This window comes from Ostrea edulis, chromosome 1 (assembly GCF_947568905.1).
Source record: "Ostrea edulis chromosome 1, xbOstEdul1.1, whole genome shotgun sequence".
In the NCBI taxonomy this organism is placed as follows: Eukaryota; Metazoa; Mollusca; class Bivalvia; order Ostreida; family Ostreidae; genus Ostrea; species Ostrea edulis.
In genome coordinates, this window is record NC_079164.1 from 10162879 (window position 1) to 10176335 (window position 13457).

At 31.8% G+C, this 13457-nt stretch overlaps 1 protein-coding gene across 4 annotated transcripts in view; it reads right to left on the reverse strand.

Moving 5' to 3' along the window:
- The window catches only part of LOC125664141 (polyamine-transporting ATPase 13A3-like), a 43970-nt gene that overhangs the window by 19952 nt on the left and 10561 nt on the right, over positions 1-13457 (reverse strand). For 2 of the 4 annotated variants that reach the window (XM_056152632.1, XM_056152633.1), the window contains exons 2-10: positions 12354-12444; positions 7553-7720; positions 5959-6014; positions 3964-4045; positions 2495-2577; positions 2311-2388; positions 1481-1550; positions 939-1073; positions 244-445 (exon numbers count right to left, since the gene is read on the reverse strand). In XM_056152632.1, coding sequence (XP_056008607.1) covers positions 244-445; positions 939-1073; positions 1481-1550; positions 2311-2388; positions 2495-2577; positions 3964-4045; positions 5959-6014; positions 7553-7720; positions 12354-12444 — 965 coding nt within the window. Of the gene's footprint in view, positions 1-243; positions 446-938; positions 1074-1480; positions 1551-2310; positions 2389-2494; positions 2578-3963; positions 5656-5958; positions 6016-7552; positions 7721-12353; positions 12445-12544; positions 12766-13457 lie in introns of those variants that run through there. The other 2 variants (XM_056152634.1, XM_056152635.1) reach the window with 2 other exon arrangements.

Here is a 13457-nt window from a genome sequence, read left to right on the forward strand (position 1 = left end):
ATAATTCTTCCTTGTCCACCAAAATTTAATCCACTAAAATCATTAGGATACTGTTGAGCCAGCAATTTGCCAAATCTCAAACCCACAGGGAAAAAAATGCTATCACATGGTATAAATACATCTCATTTAAGAGATTACCTGCTATTTATATATTACCTAGTTAGAATCTAATTTTCAAGCAGAAATTACCTGCCAACTAAAAATTACCTGCCAACTAAAAATTACCTGCCAACTAGAAATTACCTGTCAGCATACTCTCGTTAACAATACAGGTGCCTGTGATGAGGACGGCATCACAGGTCATTACACAGCCATGTTGAGGGATGGTGATGACGTCGCCAGGGACGAGGTTCCCTGTGGGTACTTCCTCGTAAATTTCCTCCCCACGACAAACTCCGATGGTCTGTGCTTTTGTGGTCACCATGTCATGTAGAACTACGCTTTGCTGTAAGGTGATTAGAGGATAGAAGACAATGAACAAAATTCACGAGCAACATTGAAGACATAGCCTGGTAAAAGAAATGTATAATGACTGGTTCTTCTCTACATATTCAAAAAGATGTTAATTCTTAACAGAATATGATAACCAATGACTTAGAATTCAGAAAAATTACCCAGCAAGACCAACATTCAAAATCCATGTGGTCTTAAAAAGAAATTTTCCTGTAAGTCAAAACTAAACAGTTTTAACATTTTCACCATGTTAAGTACAGTCCAACCCCATTATCTCGAACTCCATGGTGCAGGATAAAAAAAACACTTCAAGATATCCAAGGGTTCGAGATATTGAGATAAATGATTAAAGAAAATGTAGTTGGGACTTCCAACTCACTTTGAAATTTCCATGGTAATCGAGATATTGACATTTGAGATACCGAAATTCAACTGTATTTACATTTCTGTGGCATGCAAAGGTATATCATAGTATCGATACCTACCCTTTTGGTTTCATACAATGAAATTCCAACCGACACAAGAGATATAAATAGAATACAGGCTGCGTAGTAGTAGTACTGGTCACACAGCCACAGTGTGATGCTGGCTATCTGGAACACGTAGAACGGGTTCATCACCTGTACAAATAGTCATTTCGTTAAATTCCAACGTTCATTGTCAGTTAGAACGGGTTCATCACCTGTACAAATAGTCATTTCATTAAATTCCAATGTTCATTGTTATTTTAAATGAAATAAAATTTCTGCTCACAAAGAACACAGCACAGCTTACCTTCCACAAAACATAACAACACAACTGCATCTTTTGACACAACAACAAAATTTACAGCCCAAACAATTTGATGAATCGAGAATGTAAGAGATTTTGCTTTTGTATTTTAGGAGACTTGACTTTTACTGTGTCTATAATTGGTTTTTTTTGGGGGGTGGGGTAGAATTTCAAATATATCAAAAAATTAACAATAAAACTGAAAACACTTGCATAGATGGGTGAGAGAAAATTCCAGAGTGAAGCAGCAGCTTACCTCTTCAATAAAAAGTCTCCAATATGACTTCACTTCTACCTCAATAGTATTTTCACCATAAACAACTTGTCTGAAAGAAAGAAGCACAATTGTAAATGTGAAAACATGGTGATTTATCCACTACACAAAGAAGAGATTTTACCCAAATAACTCTAGTCTTCATTTCAAGACATTTTTACCTGTATGTTGATAGCATTCAAGAAATCATGAAAAGACAAATAATTGGAGATAATTTTCCACAAATACGGAATAAAAATCAAGTGTCAATGTCCATAGCTCTTTATAGTATAACATTGAAGAGTGAGTTTATTCCACATAGGTACATGTACATTACAAGGTACAGGTTTTTAACTGATTCATGGTTGCATTTTACTGCACACGGAAATATTTTGTCTCATCCGCTTTCGCCTATAAACATTGGAAAATAATTTTGCCCTGATCAAAATTTGTCTTCAGTTGTTTCTGAATTGTTTCTTTAAAGCCATTATTAAACTGATTAAAATTTTGAGAGTGGAATCAGTTTAAACCCAATCTCCATTATATATAGGTGTACATGGTAAAATGTTAATCATAATGAATTCAATAGTCTAGTTTAAATCAGTTTAAAACTGGCCATTTCTGATAAGGTATATTCAAAGCCAAAATAGATGAAAATAAAATCTGATGAAAATATCCCTATATGTGAAATCTCATTATTTAGTGTAAATAACTGCTAACACATGAATTTCCACATTTATAGTAAAGTATAAAATTTTAAGTTTTCCTGCCTCAAACTGAACAAATGCATTGCAGCAGTCATTCAATAGATAACGACATCAAATCTCCCTCACTTTTGTCTTTGTTCTTTTGCTGTAAGACCGTGGAAGCTCTCCTGAATCATTACACATTTGGTTCCTTCCGACAGATCCCTGAATTTCAAACAAAAACTCTGCCATGTTCATTAATCTAAAATTAATATTCATCTTGATAACCAATGCAGTATATTAATTAACACAGAAAAAAAGCAGTCTTTACTTGAGTTTTGAGAACAAATGGCCCCCTCTGTCCCAGATATACCGAACATGCTGATGGTCGAAGTAGCGAAACTTGAGTTCCCCCTGAAAAAAAATCATTGTTTAAAATGTTTAATTTTCATTTCAAGATATTTCAAGATGTATTAAAGTCTTTTTTAATGGGCATGGCTATACAGTAACATGGAAAACATATTTGTCGACGAATTTTTCTCATACTTGGTAAAATTTTAGAATAAGGAACTCCTTTAAAATACAACTGTCCAAATCATAGGGGGGGGGGGGGGGGGGGGGGGGGGGGTAGGGCTTGTCATTCAAAGGGAGTTATATGTATGGGAGAGTTAACTTCCCTGAAAATTAGCGAAAACTGATTACATCATTGCTGAAATTAATTCCTTCCAAAATTCATACAGACCATAGGGAATGGATACACCATTTTGATACTTTCTCAGTACTTTTTCAAATTTTGTGGTTTAAACAAAAATATAGTCAATAATACATAAAAGTTCACTACGTAAGGAAACATGTTTTCATAATTGTGGTAGAAACATTTATCTTATTTCATGGAAAAACATGTTTTAAAATGATATTTTGAACTCATTAATAAAAATGGTTTTATGTAGTACTACTTCATGATAAGTTATTGGAATATGAAGTACCTAGTAAATTGATCTCAATTTTGAACTAGGCAGTCTTGAACTGAATTAATTCGGACTTGAGTCTTGAACTCTTTGCACACAGACACACTACTGTAACTGCCTTTTATCATCATATTATAATGTTTACATTCATTCAGCTTTAGGTGACAATCTAGAACAATTATGGGTCAGCCTTTTGTAAAGACTAAAACCAGGTCTGGACTAAATGTTTTCTTTTCCTTTTGCTACCCTAAATTTATCCTTTGTACAATCATGAGAAATGGAAATCCTGGCTCTGGGGCCAAAAATAAGGTAATCTCTACCTACATCTCAGTCGAAGATTTCACTTATTACATCATTATGGATGTACATGTACAAGCATGTACAAAATTGTAATAAATGAAAACTAGTTGATGCGAGCAAAAATTTTTTTTTAATTTTGCTTAATGTAGCAAATGATTCTAATTTTAAATGCAAAATGTTAACAAAATGATTTTTGCCTAATGTAGGAAAAACTTGCAATTCTTAAAAGTACAAAGTATTCACACAAAAAATTTAAACCCCTGTAACTCTGAATATGTGAGCTACAGATTGCATGTAAAGCTTAACAACTAACAATCCACAGAGGTAAATCAGACAGGTAATGAATTGAAAACTGGACAGAGATTATAATAAGATTTTATTTCTGCCACAATGGTATATAATTACATGTAATAGGCATTTGAAAAAAAAAATTGACTATGTGCTTTTCCCCCTGAAATGTGAGACTGAGATGGGAAATGACCTATCTTCATATAGTTCAAAGCCAAGATGAGGTCTCCCCGAGCAACCTTACCTGAGTTGTGAGACTGCTGGAGTCTGATGGGCTTTCGTAATCGGATCCTTCATGTCCATGATTGCTGGGCAACAGAGTCTCGCTGAAATATGTCCATGCATCACAAAATTAGCTCATTTAATTGTAATAGCAGATAAAGAATTTTCAATTTCAAGTCACTTTGTTTATTTTGTAAAAGAGAGCAGTTTGAAAAATTTAATACATACATAGTACATTGTCAAATAATGAAAATATCCCAATACAATGGGACGCACAACACAGTGAGAAGCGAGTATACATAGTACAAATAATAAAAATATCACAAAGCTGACTGAGTTTACTAAATCGGCCATCGATAATGGTGCATGATTACAGGTTGTTCTGCATGGCCATGTATAGTCATACATTTCAAATACGTATTACAAGTTATAGCTTCTAATATACTATCATAATAATGTCTTAAAGAGCACAAATACTAAAACATAAATTATATGATAAAGGACTTCAATGTCTTCCTACACCATTTCTATTAATCAAATTAATTAACTGAGTGATTCATGATGGCTAATGCTACATGTGGCCACTGTAAGTATATTGACACTGAAGAATGACAGTGAAATCTAGCTATAATCAGTTAAGGTGGCTCACTACACCAAGAAAGAGTTTCTCAGATCAGCACAAAATGATTTAATCATGAAAGATATGATGTGATATGTAAAAAGTACATATGTCCAAAGAATATGCAATTTTGGAGAGAAAAACAATAGAAATGATTTACAACATTTTTAAAATTTTCCTTGAGTATTTATTTACAGTAATAAACTACATTTTTTAAGGATGGATTTAAGGATTGTTTTAAGCATTAAATCTAACAGACACCTAGTAATTAATAAACTGTCATTTAAGCTGAATGATCTATAATGCTATGTCATTACAAATTATGAAAAAAATCTATCACCATATACAAAATTAAGCTATGTCATATCGATTGAGAAATATGTCGCCTCATATACAAATCTTAAAGCTGTGACATATCAAACAATATGTTGTCATATACAACAGCTATGTCATATCTATGGAGAAATATGTTGTCATATACAACAGCTATGTCATATCTATGGAGAAATATGTTGTCATATACAACAGCTATGTCATATCTATGGAGAAATATGTCGCCATATACAACAGCTATGTCATATCTATGGAGAAATATGTTGTCATATACAACAGCTATGTCATATCTATGGAGAAATATGTCGCTATATACAAAAGCTATGTCATATCTATGGAGAAATATGTCGCCATATACAACAGCTATGTCATATCTATGGAGAAATATGTTGTCATATACAACAGCTATGTCATATCTATGGAGAAATATGTCGCTATATACAAAAGCTGCCATATCTATTGAGAAATATATCACCATACAAAAGCTATGTCACACACATCAAACAATGGAGAATATGTCGCCATATACAAATGACACGTCGATGCAAAGATGCAGTGTTCACATTAAAATTGTTGATGAATTTGTAAAACTAAAAACACATGATATGTTAAATTGTGTTTTTTAATACAATGGCAAAGTATGGGACTTAGTAGAAGAGTTAGAAACAATCATCGTTAGGTTATAATATATCAGTTAGTAGTTTTACTACACCTAAACATTTTACATCACACCATTCACAAATAACTTACAGAACTTTACAGCTGCATAAAGAAATAAGAAAAATCCTGTCTTATCTATGTTTACACAACAGTAGTATATACACACAAGGACTATAATGTTTAAATTAATCTGGCCGTCTACAGTTCATATCTAATTCACCTTTCATACAAGATGAGGACTGAGAAGCTTAGTAAAATAATGTGATATACAGTTGTATGTATATATATATATATACTTTTAAAATTTTCCATGGTAAAAGTTTTAAAATGCGCAGCTACACAAAGAAAGTCATAGATACGTTTATATTGCTGGTTTTTCTGATAATTACGAGAAATGATACATACGGACGGGAAAAGGACTTCTCATTAACAAAGGCCAGGCTATACTGCTTATAGGTGTCCTGGAACAAAAAAATCCATTTCAAAACGGAAAATTTGTGTCTATATAAAAGTAATTTTATAAATTGCTCGACTGTTTAAAAATATTTAAAAATTATCTCTGAAAGTTCAATACTTGATATGGGAATAAGAAAATCATAAAACTGTTTTTCAAAAGAAATACATAGGAGAAAAGAAAAGTGTATATTGCATAACACTCATCATGAAAGGCCTGGTACTAAGAAAACAGGAACATGAAATTACATACAAAGGGCTGACAGTGTCTGATAAATCAATAAAAATTGTATGTTATTAATAATATAGCCAGTCAAAAAGGCTTATACAGCTTATGTCGACTTAGAAATATTTAGTATAGTACATACTTTTTGTGTTAATTGTAGAATGAAGAACTAAAGACAAGAAACGGTCATCAATCTCATAAACACCATCAAGAAAACAAAACTGAAGTAGGGCAAACACGAACCCCTCGACACAGGGGTGGAATCAGATGCCCAGGAGGTGTAAGCATCCCCTGTCGTCTGATCAAAGCCATCGTGAGTCCTATATCTTGATCAGGTAAATGGAGTAATCTGCAGTCAAAATTAGTATACAGGTCTTGACGGTTGTTTCTACCACTTTCATTTATCTAGCATCTTGATTCTGTACCCATCAACTTTAAATTTTATTATTAATTCTTTTTTACGTTGAAAAAATTTATAATGCATGTAGCATTGTGATAACTGATCAGACAAGCTGTCCTGAGTTCTATTGTGATAAATGATCAGACAAGCTGTCCTGAATTCTATTTTATGATGACAGAGATGGGGTAATTGAAATATGTAACTGTAATTAGCTGTATTCAAATACAGTTAACTTTGTTATCTCAAACTCAATGGAAGAGAGAAAAAAAATTGAGATATCTGAGGATTCGAGATATCAAGGGTAAAATACTTAAAAAATAAGTGGTTGGGACCTACAAATAACTTCGACATATTCATGGTATTCGATATATCGGAGTTCGAGATACCAAAGTTCAACTGTACATTTTTATTAGTAATTGGATGTATTTTGTAATTGACCTTGCTTTTGATTACAATTAGTAATTGGATGTATTTTGTAATTGACCTTGCTTTTGATTACAATTAGTAATTGAATGTATTTTAATACATTCCAAAAAAGTTTAGCATTTTCAATTACATTTCAATTACTGAGCTATCTGCCCACCAGTGATCAAATCCAGAATAAGAGAATGCACATTAACATCTGCTTTCTTATTTGCAAATAAAACCTGTCGTTACTGTCCTGCATATTTTATACCAATCGTCAGGTCATTCTTTACATGCTTATTTTTACTACGGATTACTCCATTTACTTGATCAAGTTATACGCTCACAGTGGGTGTGACTGGTCAACAGGGGATGTTAACTCCTCCTAGGCATCTATACCCACCTTTGTCTGTCCAAGGGTCAGTGTTTGTCCTGCTACTAAATTTTTTATTCTTTATGGTATTCATGAGATTGACCACTGTTATTTTTATTTAACTCATCATTTGACACGTTACCTGAAGAAGAATTGTGTCTGCTTGATTTAGCGAGCATCTCCTTTTGCGGAGATAACACACCATTTGGGGGCGCCACTGTAGCAGAAGAAGAATCAGGCCCCCGGTGAGAAAGACCAGGAACAGGAACAGCCCCTCCTTACACTGGTCCGCCTTGTATCCATAACATACCTGTCGACAAAATGTCAGCGTAATACAGAATCTAATTCGAACAATTAATATAAAAACATCAACAAACATCATTAGGAACTGTCACTCAAAGCATTTCCTAGTCTGGCTACTTTAGGCAGATCACATCTTATATCAGGGTGTCCAGGTAGTGAAGAGATAGAGCTCTGCTTCTATATAATAAGCCCTGCAACCTGAGTTTGATCCCCGTGATTGGCAGTAGTTAGAAGTTTACTATGGTGGTTGCCCGCTCGGACAATGGGTTTCCTTTGAGTTCTCTGATTTATACATATAATGACCATCGAGAGCAAACATCTGTACAATCAATGGACCCCAAACATCTGTACAATCAATGGACCCCAAACATCTGTACAATCAATGGACCCCAATGGAAATAAGCTTATGAGCTTTCGTGGTTTAATTACATTTGTATCCTTCAATTGGTATTTATGTATGTATATTTATTTGTATGTATATATACCTAATAAACATAAACACGATACTTTCAACTGGTTCATATTTTAATTGCAAACTGGTTCATTATCCAGATCAAATGAGAATATACTGCCAATATACTGTAATATATGTAATATAACATCAGCTGTATTTGTTAATAATTTAATTTTACTTGTTACACGCAATTTGATTGGTTGATTTCACTTTATCAACATTCTTTATACCGATAAACAAAATTGCCCTTTAATCCCGCTATATGACGTTATAGGAATGACGTCACAATACGTTTGGCTGTTCAGTTTCCATTTTGTTGCTATGGCGATATTGGTCCGCGTCATATAAAATTTAAATTTTCTTTAGAATCATCCATCAAAATTAATAATATCAAACGTGGTTTACTGAATTAGATTATAAGGAATTAAAGTAATTTTCATTTGTTTTATTACGATATAAAGTATCGTATAAAACAAATAAAAATTACTTTCATACCTTCAACCATCATACATCTCTAATTGTTTACATGTAACTTCTGTAACTTAATGTAACTTCTGTATTTTACATGTAACTTAATGTAACTTTTGTATTTTACATGTAACTTTTGTATTTTACATTTAACTTCTTTATTTTACATGTAACTTCTGTAACTTAATGTAACTTCTGTATTTTACATGTAACTTAATGTAACTTTTGTATTTTACATGTAACTTTTGTAACTTAATGTAACTTCTGTATTTTACATGTAACTTTTGTATTTTACATGTAACTTCTGTATTTTACATGTAACTTAATGTAACTTTTGTATTTTACATGTAACTTTTGTATTTTACATTTAACTTCTTTATTTTACATGTAACTTCTGTAACTTAATGTAACTTCTGTATTTTACATGTAACTTAATGTAACTTTTGTATTTTACATGTAACTTCTGTAACTTAATGTAACTTCTGTAACTTAATGTAACTTCTGTATTTTACATGTAACTTTTGTATTTTACATTTAACTTCTTTATTTTACATGTAACTTCTGTAACTTACATGTGAATAATTTTTATAAACACATGCATTGTCATGTTTTTAATCAAATAAGAAATTAAAGTCTAATGTAATTTAAAAATACTATCTGAAAACACATTGATATATAAACAATAGATACTAGTACATGTGTATTCTGTATTTTCAGAAAATATTTCTGTATATAAAATCTATTAATGAATGTTCCTTTGTATATTTCTAACAGTATGAGTTTGTCAGGATCTTTGTATATTTCTGACAGTATGAGTTTGTCAGGACCTTTGTACATCTCTAACAGTATGAGTTTGTCAGGATCTTTGTACATCTCTAACAGTATGAGTTTGTCAGGATCTTTGCATATATATAACACGATCAAAAGTACTTTGTATTGAATTTTTTTTAAAGAGCTATATACATGTAGTAAGGTTTATAAATAGTTTGTGGTATTGCATCACATGTTGCCATTGTTTATGTTCTAAGTTTTCAATGCACTGGAGACGTTTAAAACTGACTTGATAAGAAGTGAAGTTTGGTATATATATAAGTGACCTGTGAGTGGGATTAAGGAGGTGTTCATCGGAGATCAGTGTAACACAACACCCCACCACCCCACCCCCTTCTACTTTTGAAATCTTTAAAAATCTACGAAAAAAATCTGTGAAAATTTGTCTAAGAGTGTGTTCTGACAACCCTTCTTTTCCTATCTCTGACAGAATTTTTCACCCACCCCTTTCTTCTTTCCCTATCTCTGACAGAATTTTTCACCCACCCCCTTTCTTCTTTCCCTATCTCTGACAGACTTTTCCTAAATGCCTGATTCAGTGACTGTATCCTACATCTGGAGAAGATAATCAACATAGTAAATTACATTATCTATTATGTTACGCATCATTGACTTTCTCACACAGGTAGGTGTAGAATTTCTGTGACCAATACACATACATGTAAATTTACCAGGACTGCAGTGTGCGTGCCAACATGCGTACTAACTGTAGCAATTTTAACTCGTGTAGTAGTTCAACCCTCAATCATGTGATGTCATAAAATTTGCAGAATCAATGATTTATTTACATTTACATGGCAGGAACATTAATTTTTTTAAAAGTCCTTTCTAATAGTTATTGTAAAAAATCCTGTTAACTTAAAACATGAAATATTTCAAAAGTCTAAATTATAATGAATATTAACAATGGTGTAATTGAATCCAAGGGCAATAACTCTGTTTCATTGATTTCTGTATTAAGTCCATTATGTGATATATATTTCGGTTTTCCTTTATTTCTCAAAGACATTTTGTACACATTTTTGTAAAGAAACAGTTTCATGAAATTGTTATGAATACTATTATATGATTATAACCAGTTTTTGTGAAATTTTGATAATGCTTAAAGGAAAGTTGCAAATTTCTGAGGTTGATATATGATTCTGTTTAAGTAACATGTGTAATAATGTCTCATATTCTAAAAAGTGCTATATTTTGTTGGATAATTTACCATTTTTATCTCGATTCAATGGAAATAAATACACTTTCTTTACTGTTATTAGATAATAATATGAGTATGGAGTACGTTTACATACTTATAATAACTAAATAAGACTGCACCATACTAATCCCAGTGTTTATTATAAAAGCTATTACAAACAACTTTGTCTATAGCGGTCGATATCAAGAAAACTATTGTCTAAAACTTTCCAATCCCAGGTCATACGAATGATTTTATCTGCTAATATTTTTTTCCCATTTCCTTGTTGTTTTTATTTCTTTGATCAGTCATTTCTCTGTAAGTACCTTACACCTTTAGTTGATGTAATTTTCTCGTTATTTTTACACCGGTTACCATGGTTACATGAATGCTCAAACTTGTCATGCCTATATAATAGCAGATGAATAAGGAAATTATTGGTACCAATATACATGTATGTCATAAATTAATGAATTTTACATAAAATTATTTTAAGGACACTTGATACAAACTATGAAATGGATGCATGGGTTGATGTGTATTTTTTGGTTGTAATAAGTACAAATATAAAATTCCTTAAAATTAAGGGACTTAATGCACAATGTACATAAGTTGAAATCTACTATCCCTCCGTATATAAACTCTATAGTTATAATTTTTCTCTCACTCTTTTGGACTTATAATTGAGGAAAAAATTTACATTCCATACAGCAAATTGAATTCATTTTCCTTGTAAAGTCATAAATTAAGTTTTCATCATTTTTGAAAAAAAAGATTGTTTGTAGCAAATGTTGTTAAGGTGGGTCCTTAGTCCTGGATTTTTGGGGTTTAGGTAGCATTTTTTTGTTTGGAATCAATAGATTAACATTCAGAGTAATGAGAAAAGGCAAATTAGTTAAGGATTTCCAGATTTATTTTCATTACAGACACTACTGAAGTAATGTACCCCTATGTAGATTTTTATGAAATTCATTGGAAACAGTTATCTGTTGTTATTTTAAAATAAAAACAACAACAAAAATTTTAAATTGCATTTATTTATCAGGAAACATGTCAAGAACTAAAACACATGTCATTTTCACTATGTTCATTAAGTTTTAGTATAATAAGTGCAAAATTATTGAATTAGCCTTACTCTCCAAAATGTTAAAAAACAAACAAATATGGACACAATTTCCTTATAGCATGGTTTACATATCATTTTTTCTGGTTATATTAGTAGATGTACATCTGTTATAGTTATTTATGAAAAAAAATCCATACCTTTCCTGAATAATTTCAAATCTATAGCTTCCAGAGTATGTATACCCCCATAAAAACCCTAAGTCTGGCACCATACAACTGAGCTATTCAAAACCACTCATGGATTAAAATTTTATGTAATTTCAAGAAAAGACACAGATAATAATTCCTTATCACCTTGGTAAAATGTTTGTGAAAAATATAGGAAATCTATTGCATAATGGACTTGATAAATAATTCAATGAAAACAGAGTTATTGTCCTTGGATTCAATATTTTGAAACACATAATTGACTATTCAAATATAACTAAGACTTTTGAAATATTTTATGGCTAACAAGATTTTCTACAATAACTATTGAAAAAGACTCCAACAAAATTTATGTTCCAGTCATTAAATTATTGACTTTGCACAATCTTATGACGTCACAGGAGTGTGGAACTACGTTAAATGATGTCAACTTACAAATTCATCGTCTGTGTCTTTATTTAGGAAGGTCTGATCCGAGAGAAGTCTGCTGTAGCCATTCTGCCCAGCTCTATCAAACATCCTGTCCCTGAAATCAGTATTTATCACAAAACAATAAAATTATTTGCATTTTTCAAAATTTATGTTTCCTTATCTATTTTTAAATCATGTCCTTATCTAATATTAACCTATAAAATGCCTTAATCCAGGCGCTGGTGGTTTTCCCCTAGCTGTGTTAAGATTTACACACTCTACTACACATCCGATCAAGCATACCTGACACAAATGAAGCATCAAAAATACGAGATACATCTTAAATATAGAGCACATTCAGTTTAAATAGCTTTTAACCATTGGGTACGTATATAGAAATTGCAACATTACTATATGACGTATTTCAAGGACACAATTAGTACATGCATTATAATATCTGAACAAGCAACACAACACTTAAATACTGTTTTTCTAGAGCACATTATACAATGTATATATTGAATTCACTGGCTCCGTCTAGTACAACCAATGGCCCAGTGTATGCCTGCTCTTCCTCTTCCTTAACGGGTTTTTTTTTTCTTTTAGAAAAAAAAATCTGGTGTAATAGCTAGAGGTAGAACAAATTATGGTGAATTTATCTCTGTTTACATGATGTAAGTAGGTGGCAAAATTTTTAGAGTGATGAAAATATGTGCAAACATATAGCTTCTTTACATTTGTTCGCTTGTACATTAATTTCAACAACTAATTCATATGTTAAAGTACCAACTCATGTGTCACTATAAATACTCCTAGATTTCTAAATATAGATTCCAGCCTGTGCATGAACCAAACTACAGTATAGAGACTAATAAAATAACAAAAAGTCACATAAAGGATTTGTAAAGAAACAAAACATGTGACTTAAAATATTGACCTCAGTGCAAAGTACCTCCACCTTATAATTCCTCAGAAAATCAGAATATGTTAGTTAAAGTGAACATGTCCTTTTTCTCTAATTTATGATTAAATGTCAGAAGAAAAAGATGCAGCCTCCTTCAACATCATCACAGGAATGAATGCCCATGCACTTCTATCAGGATTTAGAAACACAGGTTGCATTACATA